We start from the raw sequence: 15902 nt of genomic DNA on the forward strand, positions 1-15902 counted from the left end.
CATCCATCTTCACTTCAACTCTGACCAGGCTGACGCGTTTCTGCTCGTTAAAGACAATCCCACAGCATAATGCTGCCACCACCGTGTTTCACAGATGGTATGGTGTGTTCAGCATCATGTGCAGTGTTAGTTAATCACCACATGTAGTGTTTTCCATTCACCGGATTTTGAACTTATGTGATAAAGGATAAAGTACAAAGGGGATGAATACTCTTGTGCAGCAATGTTTCAAAATGATGACAGTTATTGAAATTTTTTAAATAAACTACAAAGAAGTCCTTATTTAAACACTCTTCATTTTAATAAATAATAATGACAACAGTCAGTGTGGTAAACCATCACATTTTTACATAATCTCAAACAAACAGGCACATTATACTTGTCTTATTGTGGCTCAGTTGCCTATATTAAAAGTCTAATTCTTATCCCTGTAGTAGCACTGCCAGAATTACAACACTGTGCACAGTTTGAAAAGTCAAAATGCTTATCTCCTTAAATAGACCAACATATAAACAGTACGCTACCATACAAGTTTGGCAAATAAAAGTCCGTGTTCAGTGCATAATGTGCATGGCGTTGGAGAAGATACATTCACGACCCTGTGGTCTTCAGCTTTACTCCTCTGTGTCTGAGCTCTCCGCTGGCTCCGTGTTGTGGGTCAGCATGTAGTTGTCCATGTCGATGGAAGTGCAGTTGTGGATCGAGTAGCGCAGGCGCTCGGCGAGGACGGCCTGGCTTGTATAGGGGGGCAGGCGGAGCAGGAAGAAGCAGGTCTGCGCGGTAGGGAGTCCGTTGATGGGCTGACGTTGGAAAGAAAGAGAAGCAAATACACGCTGAGGTTTATTTTTGCCATTTCGAATAAATCGGTGGACAAAGCGACGCCTCACCCTGTCGACCTTGATGATTTGGAACTTCTGCGAGATGTCGGCCAGGTTGGAAGGCAGCCGGGACCTGCCGGAAACAAACCGCAGGAAGAGCACCCGCTCCTCGTTGGTGAACTCCTTCAAGCTCTGCCAGAACCAGCGGATCAGCTGGTGGCTCTCCGTGATGTCCCGGTAGCGCACGAGTTTCTTCAGCATCTCAACGGACACCTCCGGCAGGCCGCAGACCAGCTGCTCCAGCTGCTGGGCGGTCAGCAAAGAGAGCAGAGGGACGGGGATGATGGTGGACATGCCCTCTCTGACCGCGTCCACCTGGACAGAAAGGAACAAACTTGGCTTTGAGGACAAAACTGTCGTGTAGCTGCAGGCAGAGATGGTCACAACATTATTTATGGCAGCTTTAAAGTTTTTTAGTCAAAAGTAAACATTCAAATATTTTTCTTCGAAACATGTTAAAGTGCAACTCTGAAATGTTTTGTGGATTTAAAATCAAGAACTAAAAAAAGAAAAACATATCAGGGTTTAGATGATTTCACCTGGTACTTGATTGGAGCACATTTAGCAACAGCACATGTTTCTAGGAAACAGCCTCCAAACCTGAGACTCATTTTCAGAAATTTCTGTTAATTATTTGCAGGATCAAAATCGTAAATGTTATTCACTGATTCTTCTTCTTCTTCCATATTTCCTGACGAATTGCACCACACAGTACAGGCTCGTTGATTTATTTTTTTCAGGCTTCCAAACCTCCTAATCAATTTGACACACTTATGACTCCCAAACCTGTGAATCCATTTCATGCAATCTGTAGTCCAGAGCTCTCTCTACATATTCAGTGCGGTTGGAAAATGTCAGGGAGATGTTTTGACCTCGAGGGACCACCGGCACCAGCCTTCCATCTGCGCTGTGGGCCATGAATGAATCTAGAGGGATCATCTACGGAAGGAAGAGTTGAGACAGAAAAGGAATCGGTTGAAAGGAAATGACAAAGACGATGACAAATAATCTCTGTGAAGCATTTGGCTTTAACATCTTCGCACCACGTGGAAGTTGTCCGCTGTGATTCCACTGTTTTCCAGGTGAAGAATGCCTTGGAGGGTGCGGTAGGTGAGGAGGTCCACCTCCTCCAGGTCGGCTCCTGACAGCGGCATGCAACATAGCTGCTTCCACACCCACGGAGCCAGATGTAAATCCAGAGGCTTCTTGGTGCGGATGGCCACGGCCATCAGGATACCCAGGAAGCGAAACTGTACCATGTGATCCTCCGAGTGAGCCCCTGGGTTAAGCAAGAACCTGCGAGGGTTTGGAGTCATTGCTAGCGGTGAGGTCATTTCTGACGATGAGATATTCTGCTTTAAGAGTAAAACTTGTTAGAATTTCACCTGTCAGTGTTGCAGCCCACATCTGCAAAGCTGTTGGGAGTATGAATCAGGAGGTCCACCACACCAGACTGCAGCTCCTAGTAAAAAAAAAAAAAAAAAAAGTGCATTACACTATTACCTTACAGGAAGTACATAATTTATCGGCTCTGAAGCTTTCAGACTTGCGCGGTTCTCACCTACCTGGCACATCTCAGTGATGGTGTCATCAAACACTCCGCCGGCATCGTCGGCCCCCTCCCCAACCAGTTTCACCTTCCAGGCTCGGGACGGCAGCCGCAGCTCCAGAGGGTTCAGGTTCACCACCTGCTTCGCGATCTGCACAAAGATGGGCTTGCTTGATCGTCCTCTGTGGGGAGGGAATGAGATTGGGTTTGAAGCAAACGCGATAAAATAATTCAAGTAAAACAATCAACACCCCAAATAAACGTCCTAAAATTCCTTTAGGACGTCGGACATGGTTGGCCAGCTGAAAACGCAGCATGCCATTAGGGCACCCATGCGTCTTTGTTCCGGAAAAGAAAAAGACCCCTAAAGACATTCCGGTTTAGCCACTGGACTTTACAACACGGTCATTACCTTGTGGAAATCCGTTTCACTGTGATTTGCGGCCCATATGTTTTGCCCTGGGTCATGGTCCTGCCGATTGAGCGCACAAGAGGCAGAGTGTTGACCTTGGGGGACAACAGACCTCTGAGTTCACCCCGGATGATGGCTGTTGCCCCCGAAGTATAGCGTGAAGCGGAGATCTGGAAAAAAAGCAAGGCAAAGACAGGTAAAATAAAAGCAGAACGGTGCATTACAGTAAGAAAAGAGAATCGCAACATTCAGCAGTGGACTAATTTGTTGGCACAGCGTCCTAACATAATTTGATTCTCAGTGCAGTAATAAGAATCTAGTTTTTTGGGTTTTTTTATTCAGGAGGGAACATCATTAAAACTTATCTGTGGCACAATTATCTTTTTGAGATAATTGTGACTGAAGTATCCGTTTAAATGTATCCATTCCTTTGTTTCGTTGACTGAGGTTTCAAGAAACTTATAAGTACACATCCACGACTTTCTGCTTGTCTGCATACAGGCTGACATAGAGACCTATTTCGCTTAGTGATACAAGTAAAGTAGATGTGATTTGATCTGGATATGTGAGAAAATAAAAAATTATAAAACACCACCTTGACTCACCTAAACACGCTGGTTGCAGCGCAAACAATAAAAAAAGTTTTAAACTGGAAGTGTGCCAAACATGGCTGGACGAGCGGCAGAGTTTAACTTTCCGCCATGCACACTGAGGGGGAAAAAAAAAGTACATCTGCAAAGGCCTGCAGCAAAGAGTGACATCTTTAGGACACCAAGTCTCCATAACAGCTGCTGTGCACCGTCTGCATGCAAACCAGCTGTTTATGAGTGACACCCAGAAAAACCCCCGAAATGAAATGCAAACGTGGAGTTTGCTAAATTCTTCTAGGATTTTTAGCGCTTTGATCTGATGAGATCATATTGAGTTTTTCAGAACTTCAGGCAGGAGTGAAGTAAAACAAAGAATGCTTCTCTTCCATGGCAACCTTGTTAGAGAACACTGCTTAATGAATTCAACGATCAAACATAACTTAAATGTAACATCACCTTGCCTTAAAGAGGCCTCTGTTTTTATGAGAAGCTCCTACGCTTTCCGACAAGCAAAAATCCTCCTCCTCGTTAACAGCCATTTTTTTTAGGAGTGTTTGACTGAGAAGAAGTTTGTATGATGAGCTCAGCAGGCTAGCAGTTCCACCGAGTGTTTGCTAATTGCTGCTGCCGCTAGTCTGGTGGAGCTGTCTGGGGAAGGGATGCTGTGTGAGGCAGCAGCTAGACTGGGGGCTGCAGCTCCAAGAAGGAGCTTCATGAAAATAAACAGAGCTTTGTGACAGCAAGCACTGACAGCACCCTGAAAAACCTAAAGTAACCCTCCAGGTATGTATTTGATGAGAGAATAACATTATCACATAAAGCTAAAAAAAAAAAATGAAGTCAATTTTACATAATGTTGCTCTTTAAATAAAAAATGAATTGTTGCAGACTATGCTGGTAAACTGAAACTGCGCCGTGATTTGGTTTTTCAGACAGAACACCCAAAGCATACAGGAAAATGTCAAACACCAAAAAGATTCAAACACAAAACGAACCTCCATTCATGGCCTAAATGTTATAGAAAATCTGTGTATGTGCTAAAGTAAGGAGAGCGTAAACGAGGACTCAGTGTTTTGGGCGATGTGGAGAAACTGTGCAAAGTGAAACACCGGGATACCTTTCTGTAGCCTTTAACCTTGCAAAATATTTAAGTGAGTGCTGGAGTACAGATAAAGAGGGGTTGACGTAAAGCACTAACTGCAGGGGTAGCAATATCTAAAAAAAAAATGTACTGAATAACTTAATTAAAAGGTTTGATTTCTTTAAAATCTGTGAGATCCGTGTGAGATTTTGCTAATGGAAAAAAAAAAGTTCCCCTTTTTTCTTTTACACAGAAAACATGTCTGTGCTTGAGAAGCACAGCAAAGGGATTTAACGTACCTGACTCTTGGTGTCCAGATTGAGCAGCCTCCAGGACTTATACATGAGATCAGAGAAGTGGTAGAGCACCCTGAGGCGCATGCAGAGGACATCAAGGCTACAGTCCTTCAGAGTGTTGTACTGCGGAGGAACTGACTGGGGAAGGCCAAGCTGCAGATGTCCAGAGCCACCTGCCAGAGAAGATAACACACGGGGGTCACGCTTCCTTTTCCTTTCGTAGATCAGAAAGCGTTTGCGAGCAGAAAAAGTAGGACTATACCTGAGTTTTTTATCAAGACAGAAGGGGTTGTCCATGCAGCACTGTGGCAGCGGCCAGCAGAGATCTGCCTTATGTTTTTGCCCTGCAGAGTGGTTACGAGCGTTGGCTCCTTCACTTGATTAGAGTGTCCAAGACCGAGCTGGTACGAACAGAGAAGCAACGCAATCGCACAAGTCCCGAATGTGGGAAATGCATCAAAACATCAGAACACGCTCGGTACCTGTCCCTCACTGTTGCAGCCCCACGCGTAAACATCTCCAGTGGAGGTCAGAGCCAGCACGTGCTCACAGCCCACAGCGACGTCTTCTACAAAGAGCCCCTCCAGAGACGGCACCACCTGCGGCGTGGATTTATTCTTCAGCATGGGGTCGGGCAGACCAATCAGACGCTCTGCAGAATCAACAGAAAAAAAGAAAAAAAAAAGACAGAATGCATTTCCTTTCCTGCTAGCACACTTGAAATTTCGTCAGGACAACAAAACAGTTCCAAAGTGATTTGTTGCAGTATCATTGCAAAGTATGAGGCGCAATAATAAAAGGGGGTGACGGCACCCATGGCTGCAGAATCAGAAAATGTACTTATATATTTTAAGTAGTGTGCCTTAAAACCTTCACGCGAAACATTTATTCTCCCAGCTAGAAAGGAAAATGGCCACAAACATCGTTTCAGCTTTGTTAAATTAAAAAATAAAAAATAAAATTGTCCACTTTCTAAAACACAGATTTGCTCTAGCAGTCAGACATACCTTGTCCAAATGTGTAAACATGTCCATTGCAGCTCAGCGCCACAGAGAACTGGGTCCCGCAGCAGACTTTCTTGATCCCCTTGTTGCAAAGCTGCTCCACTTTCTAACCATAAAAGAAACACAGACGATATTTCATCTCTGGTAAAGTAAAACCAAAAAGTAACTTTCTGCAACTCCTCGCGTCTTTCCAGTCTCGTAATCGTAAAATACAATTTTAAGTCGGTTCTGGAACATTGTTTTGCTATGGGAGTGCTAACATACCTGAGGATAGTATTTAGCGGTGGAGGAACCGGTTCCAAGTTTGCCATAATCCCCGTCTCCAAATGCCCAAACGACGGTTCCATCCAAAGACACCACTAATGTGTGGTTGAGGCCGCACGACACCTGAGAAAAGAAAACACACTTTTATTTATTTATTTTCTACAAAAGGGGGGTTAAAGCCACAATTTAAACTGAATCACATTCATTTCCTACCTGTCCTACATGATATCCCTCAAGCGCAGCGACCCTCTCAGGCAGCATCTTGTTAGACGTCGACCTTAGACCCAGGCGCCCCGATTCACCACTGCCGAAGGTGAACAGCTTCCCATCTGCTGTGACCACGGCGGAGTGTCTGAAGCCACAAGCAAGCTGGCCAAACAAAGGATTAGCGTTTTCAAAACTTTGGCAATAAGAGCCTCAGTAAATTAATATTCGCCACGTGTTTTGATTAGCCTTTCTAACATTTCTGTTCTCTTTCTGGATATCCTTCTCCCAGGGAATGGTGCATATTAAACCAACAGGCAAAGAACCAACAGAGTATTTATTTCTGCTCCCAGTCTAAAGACTGTTGTTCAATTTGTTCATAATGTTTTATTCTGGGAGCTGCATCTAGTTTTGGTCTCATTGTGGAAAGTGAATATGTCTGCAGAGTGTGCAGTCTATCAAACTATTTTCCTATAAGAATCTGTTCAATCTCCTCTTTATGTATTTTTTGTATTTCTTGCCTTACAAAGTTACTTGTATAAAAATTATTTCTAACACCAACATTTGGGGCTTTGGGTATGCAACAACAACATGCAAAAGTTGGGTTTTCCTGATAAGGTTGGAAAATGCAAGTCCATATAAAGACGTTTTGAATTTCTAGGCTTTATGATTTGCTCTGATTATCATTAGAATTAATATTATTACATGTAAATAACTCAACATTATTTTTGCTTTATATTTTACAAATCAAATACAGACAAACCTCAAAGCTCCTTCTGTAACCGGAATTCTCTTCCAACAGCGTGAGCTCCAGCCGTGTTTACCTGGACGATCTCCTCTCCCTGCAGAGCCTCGATCTGTCTGGGTCTCCTCTGTCTTTCACTGTTGCCATGGCCCAGCTTCCCAAAATCTCCGTCTCCCCAACTGAACACCTCTCCAGTTTCAGTCAGGGCCATCGAGTGTCCGTCCGAGCCACAGGAGGTCACCAGTTGAGTCACCACATATCCTGCATCAACACACGACAGTCAGGTTTTGGTTTAAAAATAAAACCGAACTAAACGCTCCATCTTTGTGCTATGCAGAAAAATACCGAAGCAGCTTCAGGCCAGGGTTCTTAAGATAAGCATTGTACCTACCTTGAAAAGCAGAGATAATAGTGGGGACGTAAAGATCATCAGAGTTCCCCTGGCCAAGTCGACCATATTGTCCCTCGCCAACAGCCAGGACAGTCCCGTTGGTCTGGACCAGAAAAGTGCAGTTCTGACCACAAACAACCTGGTAACAAACAAAGGACACAAACATAAGAAAACAGCAGGAAATAAATAGAAATGAAAACTACGTCTTGAGTCACGCAGCAGATACCTGCTGTGTCTGTAACAGGGAGGAAGCTACTGTAGGCATTGTGAGGTTGGTTCCCATTCCTGCTAGTTGTCCGTAGCGTCCATTACCCCACAGGTACACCTCACTCTTACCTCCTTCCTGCCAGTCCTGAAAAACAGAGAAGGTCATGTGGACAATCAGAGGCTGTTTAATAGTTCAAAATATTCTGTTGCAAATGGAGAGAAAAAAAATCAGATAAAAACAAAAAACAACAACCTCTGGTCTGCTGGTGGCCCATGACATCAGCTGTTCATCCATTTTGAAGCTCCACATGCTGTTGTCCTGAAAGTAATAGTGCTAGGATATTAGCAATAGAAAAATAATTTTTTTTAAGCAAGTTAACATCAGAACTCACCACTGCCTTGACGATGTTCGAGTCTTGGACTTCCAGAAGCCCAGAAACTATGAAGGATTCAGGGAAGGCAGTGCCGCTGGCGATAGCCTCTGCGCTACGGACAGTGGTGGCATAAGTGAGCAGCCAGCTCCACTCTGACACGCAGGACTGAGCGTCAGGGTAGGCGTGGTGTGGAGGCCATGGCGAGGAGCACAGGTGTTTCTCTAAGGACAGACCAACAGCCAGGGAGGCCAGGTTCTGCAGGAAGGCGCTGTGGACAAGCTGATCTCCGGCTGCCAGGTGGCTCTGCGTTTACAAGAAACACCACAAATTACGTCACAGATAACAAGCTGTGAATACAAATCCAACTCCAGGACGAGGTTTCAGTAATGACCCTCTCGTAGCTGTACTGCTCCTGCAGCAGCAGCGGCAGCCTCTCTAAGAAGACGGCCAAACACGGCGCCCGGTTCAGGCCCAAGACGTTCTGGCTCCTGAGAACCATCCGACAGGACGCCAGCACGTGGTTCTCTCCGATCCAGTCGGGGGTGCAGCAGATCAACAAAACGTCCTGGAAGCGCGACGAGAGCAGTTTAAACAAAAACACGGTTCCTTACAGAAGTATTCATTCCTCCACGCCATTTTTTCCACGTTAAAATCACAAACCCTAAGATATTTATGGTAATTCTATCTAATAAAAATAGTGAAAAGGAAGACGCAAATAAAAACACATTCAAGCTACGATCGATATAAATTACCTTTGATCTACCAAAGCAAGCAGCTACACCCAAATTTGGTATCCATGTAGTGCTGACGACAGAGCCGAGTCCTGTAACAGTCTGCAACACTGAACCATCCTGTAGACAAGAAGGTTCTGAGATGAGACCATCACATAATGAATTCCCATGTTGGATATTATATGGTACTTTGGCCTGATTTTAAGGAATTGCAGCAGCAGAGCTCATTTACCTGCAGAGACCAGATGTTGAGCAGCCCTCCAATCCCTCCAGAAACCAGCGCCAGGCCGCTGGAACAGAATGAAAGGGACTTCACCGCAGTGATGTGCCCATTAAGTACAAAGGCACACTTTGCGCTATCCTGCTGCAAAAAGAAAAGCAAATTTGGGTCTATTGTAAATCATATGAGTATCAGTCACTTCCAGTCCATTGTTGGTAAGCAGTCAAGAGCTCATAGCGATGACTGACGGGTTTTAAAGCACAGAGGCTGCAAGAAAATCTCCATCAAACTGACCTTGACCTCGAAGCTTTGATCCTGGCTCTGCGGGCTGTTCAGTATGTTTGGCAAAGATACAGATGTACCCCCCTGTGGCAGAGTCCAAACATACACCGGCCCGTTCTGGCACCCTCTACAGAAAAGAGAAAAGAAAGGATGAAATCCCTCATTAATATGCCGTCTGTGTCTAAATAAGATACGACTGTCCTAATTTTGAGCAGTTTTAGCTGGGTTTTTTTTCTTTTCTTAGCAAAAAATTGCAGATTATTGAATGAACTCACACAGCCATCATGAGTTTGGGGCTGGGTGCTCTGCCAGCAAGGGGGCACCACTCTGCAGTGTTAACAGTGCTGGTATGATACAGAGAGTGCAGGGTCACCCAGGTTCCCCCGGAGCGTCCCAGGACCTTCACCACCTCTGATCTCCCCAAACACAGCAGCAAGTGACCAGTGGGGTCCCATTTCAGGCAACTCACTGTGTCCTATATGGTAAAGGACAGAAGAGGTGGCATGTCAAAGGCATAAGATAGAGGGGAAAAAGTACATATGCAGCACAAAAAGCCTTCACAGCATGTAAAGTAGAATTAATTGGGTATGAAAGTTAGGTTTGTTTTCTGTCTGAAATTTTCCATGTATAGTATGTGTTTTATTTAATAAACATTTTGTCTATCAAATAAAAAAAATAAACCTCTGAGTTTTTACACTTATTTCCAGGTATCTGACATGTTTAATAGAATAGATTTAAGTAAATCTTTTTGATAATGTAGTACGTTAACAATGCGAACCTGGAAGAGAGACAACACTACAGGCTGTGTGTTCTCATAGCTCTCCGTGGTGCCCAGCAGGATCTTCCCACTGGGATAGCCCACAGCGAAAGGCTTGTCTTCTGAGTGCCAGGCCACACAGTTGGGGGCTATAAAAAAAACAAGAACATCAGTCTAGGTGAAAAAATATTTTTGGATATGTCAGACAAACCGAGACATTTAGAGTCTAGAGATGCGCCCAGAAAACTGCTCACAGCGGGAGAATGATACAAGCTATTTGAAATATCGGTCTTATATTCCAGTTCAAAAGAGAAATTGGTAACTGCAAGTCAAAGCTCGTTAGAATCTATTGGAAACAGAAATCAAAAGTGTTTGCTCAAAATATAAATAAAAAATAAGAAAAGAAAAGAACTGCTCACAAACCAAATCTGCTTGTTAATAGAATTACATCAAAAGCTATTTGTATTCCCAACTTAGAATGAAGCAAATACAATTCTGCACTTCGTATTATCCAAGCTTGCTTTCTAAACTGTGCGTGCGACTTTCTCCTCACCCTCTTGTCTGTGGCAGTGAGCCAGTTCAGTCCTCTTCACAAGCAGATCCAGATCTTGCATTGTGACTTGCAGCCAGCAGAGGGAGCCATCCAGCCGTCCCACCAGCAGACTCTCAGCAGGCCTGTTCTTGCAGGCTGCAGACTGGTCCAGCAACCACAGATTGAAGCTCTGAGCCCAGCAAAGAGCCGTGACCCGAGAGCTCTGATCTTCCACATGGCAGAGAGATCCTGAAGTGTGAGAGAAATCATTTATTTTAAGTTGCAACTACACTGCGTGTTGAAATAATTTCAATCGTTTTTTGTAACGTCAAAATATTTCTGCGCAAAATAATTTCCGTAAATGAATTGAACTCCAGTAAAATGTGATATTTAGCTACACCATGCTCCATTCCATGAGGGGTTAAGGTTTTTGTGATCAATACCCTATTTAAGGCATTCGTTTAACTAGGCGGGGTCTCACACACATATAAAAAAAAAATCCAGCAGTTTACACCAACTTTCAGCCTTCAATATCACCTGACAAACCCACTGACCTCTGATATTCATGATGTTAATGTGCTTGTTCTCAGGGGCAGCCAAAAAGTTTCCCCCAGTACTCCAAAACACAGGAGACATGTGTTGGCATCTGCCGGCTCGCTCAGAGCTCGATCTCTCCGTCTTACTGCAAAATATCCGAAATGCAAGAACCCTTAATTAATAACTATATACAGTCATGGCCAAAAGTTTTGAGAATAACACAAATATTATATTTTCACATGATCTGCTGCCCTCTGGTATTCGTGTGTGTATGTCAGATGTTTTCATCACATGCAGAAATACAATGGCAATCATATTATGAGTAACAAAAGCTTTTATTGACGGCTAGAATGAGTTAATGCAGTAAGTCAATATTTGCAGTGTTGACCCCTCTTCTTCAGAACCTCTGCAATTCTCCCTGGCATGCTCTCAATCAACTTCTGGACCAAATCCTGACTGATAGCAGTCCATTCTTGCAMAATCAATGCTTGCATTTTGTCAGAATTCCTAGGTTTTTGTTTGTCYACCCGTCTCTTGATGATTGACCACAAGTTTTCAATGGGATTAAGATCTGGGGAGTTTCCAGRCCATGGACCCAAAATCTCTGTTTTGTTCCCTGAGCCAGTTAGTTATCACCTTTACTTTATGGCAAGGTGCTCCATCATGCTGGAAAGGGCATTGTTCATCACCAAACTGCTCTTGGACGGGGGGGAGAAGTTGCTCTCGGAGGACATTCTAGTACCATTCTTTATTCATGGCTGTGTTTTTAGGCCAGACTGTGAGAGAGCCGACTCCCTTGGCTGAGAAGCAACCCCACACATGAATGGTTTCAGGATGCTTTACAGTTGGCATGAGACAAGACTGGTGGTAGCGCTCTCTGAACAAGCCATTTTCCAGATGTCCCAAACAATCGGAAAGGGAATTCATCAGAGAAAATGACTTTACCCCAGTCCTCAGGAGTCCACTCCCTGTACCTTTTGCAGAATATCAGTCTGTCCCTGATGTTTTTCCTGGAGAGAAGTGGCTTCTTTGCTGCCCTCCTTGAGACCAGGCCTTGCTCCAAGAGTCTCCGCCTCACAGTGCGTGCGGATGCACTCACACCTGCCTGCTGCCATTCCTGAGCAAGCTCTGCACTGCTGGTAGCCCGATCCCGCAGCTGAAACACTTTTAAGAGACGGTCCTGGCGCTTGCTGGTCTTTCTTGGGCGCCCTGGAGTCTTTTTGGCAACAATGGAACCTCTCTCCTTGAAGTTCTTGATGATGCGATAGATTGTTGACGGAGGTGCAATCTTTCTAGCTGCGATACTCTTCCCTGTTAGGCCATTTTTGTGCAGTGCAATGATGACTGCACGTGTTTCTTTAGAGATAACCATGGTTCACAGAAGAGAAACAATGATGCCAAGCACCAGCCTCTTTTTAAAGTGTCCAGTGGTGTCATTCTTACTTAATCATGACAGATTGATCTCCAGCCCTGTCCTCATCAACACCAGATGGAGCAATCACTGAAACAATGTTAGCTGGTCCTTTTAAGGCTGCAATGAGGTTGAAATGTGTTTTGGGGGATAAAGTTCATTTTCTAGGCAAATATTGACTTTGCAATTAATTGCTGTTAAGCTGATCACTCTTTATAACATTCTGGAGTATATGCAAATTGCCATTATAAAAACTGAAGCAATAGACTTTGTAAATATTAACATTTGAATCATTCTCAAAACTTTTGGCCATGACTGTACATACAACACTAGATGCCAGTTGGTGGCAACAACTGACAGATAATGCCAAATGTTTATCTAGGGTTTCCAGGATAAATTAGGGCTTTCTAAAGAGCAATAAGATCTAAATCTAAGATCGAAATAAATTATGATCAATACTTTATGCTAATTTAAAAATGTACTTAATAACACATTCGTAACGGACCTTATGCCCCAAGGTCTGTAAATGTACTTTTTTCAACGTATGCTTTTTGTTTTTGTCGAGTGAGTAATTAGCTTTAACATCAATGTTACAAAAATATAATATAAAGTGAGAGTCCTAATTGGTATTAGCTCCAAAACTAAAAACTGATGCAGCAGATACAACCTGACAATGCAGGAGAAGGTGGTCTGTAACTCCACAGTGCTTTGGTTGACTTTCCACAGCTGTACCACCTTGTCCTGAGAGCATGTAGCAAGCAAACCCTGGTCACTGCTCCAGGAACAGCTCGCCACCTTTACAGAACAAAACAAACAAAAAAAAAAGGTTCCAGTTTCAACAACAAGAAAAGATACTTCCAGTCTAAAAGCTACTAGAACTGTTCTAATCACTAGGAGCTATCATACAGTCCAGCTAACAAAAAAAATAAATAAATGTTACTACAAAACAGACAACAAACCCTAAGTCCTCTTCATCAGGAGAAAAGCAAAAAGAAAAGAAATTTGGAGTGTACCTTGTTGTAATGTCCCTCAAGCCTCTTGAGAGGACACTTGTGCAGATCACCAGCCAGATCGCTGTATGTCTGGGGCCGATTTGGACTCTCTTTCCCTGCAGCTGCCAAGGCCTTCACCAGCTGCTGCGCTGCCCACTGTCGATGTTTGCTGGTAAGTCGTGCAGAAAGGACACACGCTGCCAAGGCATTAGCTAGCTCCAGAGGGCCTATTCTGGCACTTAGGTGAGGCGAAGGAGAAGGAGGCAAAGATGAGGAAGCCATCCCTTGGGTACCTCCGTCTAGGCCAAATTGATAACATGTAGAAACGATGAATAACACTGTCGTTAACTACCAAACATAATCAGGAAGACAATTATTACTCACCATTAGCTTCGTGTTCCGTTCTGTCGAGGCTGTAGGAGTGGATGTTCTTGTCAGTGAGCAGAGACACCAGATGTTGTGTGACCAGGAACGTTGGAGGTGTCTGGTCACCGAGGTCCCTTTGTTGCATGGCGGCTTGAGTGGAAGTTGTTAAAGTTGCTCTCTGCTGGGGTTCTGTGATGGCTCCGATGTTCACCCCGGTAGCTGCGGCCATTAGGTCCTGAAGGCAGTAATGTCAGACTGGTGAGAGTAAAATTCTAAACTTTTGTTTGCAGGGTATCCTGCTAACTCAAATTTAAGACTTAAGACGTTTTAATAACACCCTGAATCTAATTGCAGGTGATGTTGGGGGGAGCTTGCTGCATAAGAATCAAGCATTGCAAAAAAATTTGACTTTGTGCTTATGATAGGGGCAAACAAAGCTTGCTAACTATCTAGTAGTGTATATTAACAGCCAGTTTCAACCATCTCAAGAGAATGCAATCAAGATATTTCCATGCAACTCAAACAAAAAAGCCCCCTGAAAAAAAAAAAAAAACTACCTTAAACAGTCCTCCCACGACAACATTTAAGACCTGTGATTAACATATTTAAGGGCAGCTGACGTTTAAAAATGAATTTAAGACATTTTAAGACCTTAAGAACTTTAGACTTTTTAAGGGCATGTGGACACCCTCTCCAGGTTTAGCAACTGGAGCTCATCATTACAAAAGCAATAGTTGTCACTGCACCAAATTTTATCGTCGTCCCTAAAGATTTATGACTGTTTTGCGTGCATCAAGAAGGACAAACTGATGGCTTAAAGGGATTCTAGTAGGTTTGCAGGTTTGCAAAGTTTTACACCTTCTCTGTCACTTGCAAAAGTTCATTTGAAAACTACAAATGTAGAAAACTCACAAATGTTAATAAAAGCTTAGGTTAAAAATGGATTACCATCTATGACATTGACAGAGCAAGCCAACCTGAGTGCATATCTCCACCAGCTGCCTGTAAGCAGCGGGGCTGTGGGAAACCACGTTGCCGATGGCTGAGGTGAGGAAGCTGAAGCAGGTGGACCTGTGGCGCTCCGTCACCATTCCCCTCACGCCGGGCGGATTGTCCACGCAGGCGTGCGCCCTGCCCCCCGCAGCCAAAGTCATTAGACGCACCAGGATCCGGATGTCCGCCAGTCCCAAGGACTCCAGCCCGTTAGACTGGCTGCACATCGACACGCTTGCAAAGTGAGATGGAAATACAGCAGATAAACTAAATGTTAAATAAAAATTTTAAAAAGTGATGAAATACAACTGTGCTGATATTGTACCTTGAGGCGGTCTGAGACAGCGCCCTCATCACCATGCTGTATGCGAGGAGAATCTGCGCTGTGGACGTGACTCTTCGTAGAGCTTTTAGTCGGTCATGCGAGTCCCTCAAAGATACAGCCTGCTGCCCAAGGCTCAGAGATGTTTTCTGATCTACAGCTTCAGTACCTAACAGAGAAACCCATCGTCATACTACTTGCCACATTTTATCATGTTAAAATAGCAAATTTTACTATATTTTAGTGGAATGTTTTGGAAATAAAAGATATGAAAAGCGTGTTGTACATCTGTATTCATCTTGCCTGAGTCAATACTTGTTGGAGCAAATGTTTGTACCGAGTACATCTACAAGTAATTTGGTGTACGTCTCTACCAGCTTTGCACATTTAGAGGCTAAACTTTCTGCCCATTGTTCTTTGCAGAAGAGCTAAAACTTTATGCAGCTGGTTGACCAAAACGTCACATTTGCAGGCAACTCTCAACGACAACGACAACATTTATAATACCTTTAGAGGCTACCCTTGTGGGACTGGATGAGCTGTAAACAAGAGCTCCAAGAGGATCCGGTTCAGTAAAGACAATTGGATCAGGGACCAGCTTTTTCTCAGTCAGCCCCAGAGGTCTCAGCAGGAGCCCAAAATCCTCCAATCCCGTCAGTTTATCCGGGTCATCCTCAACTTGGTGGCTCATCTCCCATTCATCTGAGAAAACGGGGGCATCAGATAATTTTTTTTTTTTACGATTGGTACACTGATTGCCTCGT

The 15902-nt window shown here is 43.9% G+C and overlaps 1 protein-coding gene across 8 annotated transcripts in view; it reads right to left on the bottom strand.

Moving 5' to 3' along the window:
* Positions 1 to 276: 276 nt before the first annotated feature.
* LOC103473888 (probable E3 ubiquitin-protein ligase HERC1) overlaps positions 277 to 15902 on the bottom strand; it is a 49602-nt gene continuing 33976 nt past the window's right edge. For 7 of the 8 annotated variants that reach the window (XM_017307852.1, XM_017307853.1, XM_017307854.1 and 4 more), the window contains 32 exons: positions 15646 to 15840; positions 15142 to 15307; positions 14801 to 15050; positions 13842 to 14058; positions 13479 to 13756; positions 13133 to 13260; positions 11072 to 11199; positions 10539 to 10766; positions 10007 to 10134; positions 9504 to 9703; positions 9241 to 9355; positions 8959 to 9090; positions 8748 to 8846; positions 8387 to 8560; positions 8014 to 8298; positions 7875 to 7940; positions 7641 to 7766; positions 7415 to 7553; positions 7103 to 7284; positions 6288 to 6443; positions 6075 to 6197; positions 5814 to 5916; positions 5289 to 5458; positions 5069 to 5207; positions 4810 to 4979; positions 2840 to 3009; positions 2444 to 2609; positions 2264 to 2340; positions 1922 to 2174; positions 1665 to 1817; positions 888 to 1193; positions 277 to 800 (listed from right to left, as the gene is read on the bottom strand). In XM_017307852.1, coding sequence (XP_017163341.1) covers positions 615 to 800; positions 888 to 1193; positions 1665 to 1817; positions 1922 to 2174; positions 2264 to 2340; positions 2444 to 2609; positions 2840 to 3009; positions 4810 to 4979; positions 5069 to 5207; positions 5289 to 5458; positions 5814 to 5916; positions 6075 to 6197; positions 6288 to 6443; positions 7103 to 7284; positions 7415 to 7553; positions 7641 to 7766; positions 7875 to 7940; positions 8014 to 8298; positions 8387 to 8560; positions 8748 to 8846; positions 8959 to 9090; positions 9241 to 9355; positions 9504 to 9703; positions 10007 to 10134; positions 10539 to 10766; positions 11072 to 11199; positions 13133 to 13260; positions 13479 to 13756; positions 13842 to 14058; positions 14801 to 15050; positions 15142 to 15307; positions 15646 to 15840 — 5408 coding nt within the window. In that variant the 3' untranslated portion in view covers positions 277 to 614. The remainder of the gene's footprint in view (positions 801 to 887; positions 1194 to 1664; positions 1818 to 1921; positions 2175 to 2263; positions 2341 to 2443; positions 2610 to 2839; positions 3010 to 4809; positions 4980 to 5068; positions 5208 to 5288; positions 5459 to 5813; positions 5917 to 6074; positions 6198 to 6287; positions 6444 to 7102; positions 7285 to 7414; positions 7554 to 7640; positions 7767 to 7874; positions 7941 to 8013; positions 8299 to 8386; positions 8561 to 8747; positions 8847 to 8958; positions 9091 to 9240; positions 9356 to 9503; positions 9704 to 10006; positions 10135 to 10538; positions 10767 to 11071; positions 11200 to 13132; positions 13261 to 13478; positions 13757 to 13841; positions 14059 to 14800; positions 15051 to 15141; positions 15308 to 15645; positions 15841 to 15902) is intronic. The other variant, XM_017307855.1, reaches the window with a different exon arrangement.

Source organism: Poecilia reticulata, linkage group LG12 (genome assembly GCF_000633615.1).
Source record: "Poecilia reticulata strain Guanapo linkage group LG12, Guppy_female_1.0+MT, whole genome shotgun sequence".
NCBI lineage: Eukaryota > Metazoa > Chordata > Actinopteri > Cyprinodontiformes > Poeciliidae > Poecilia > Poecilia reticulata.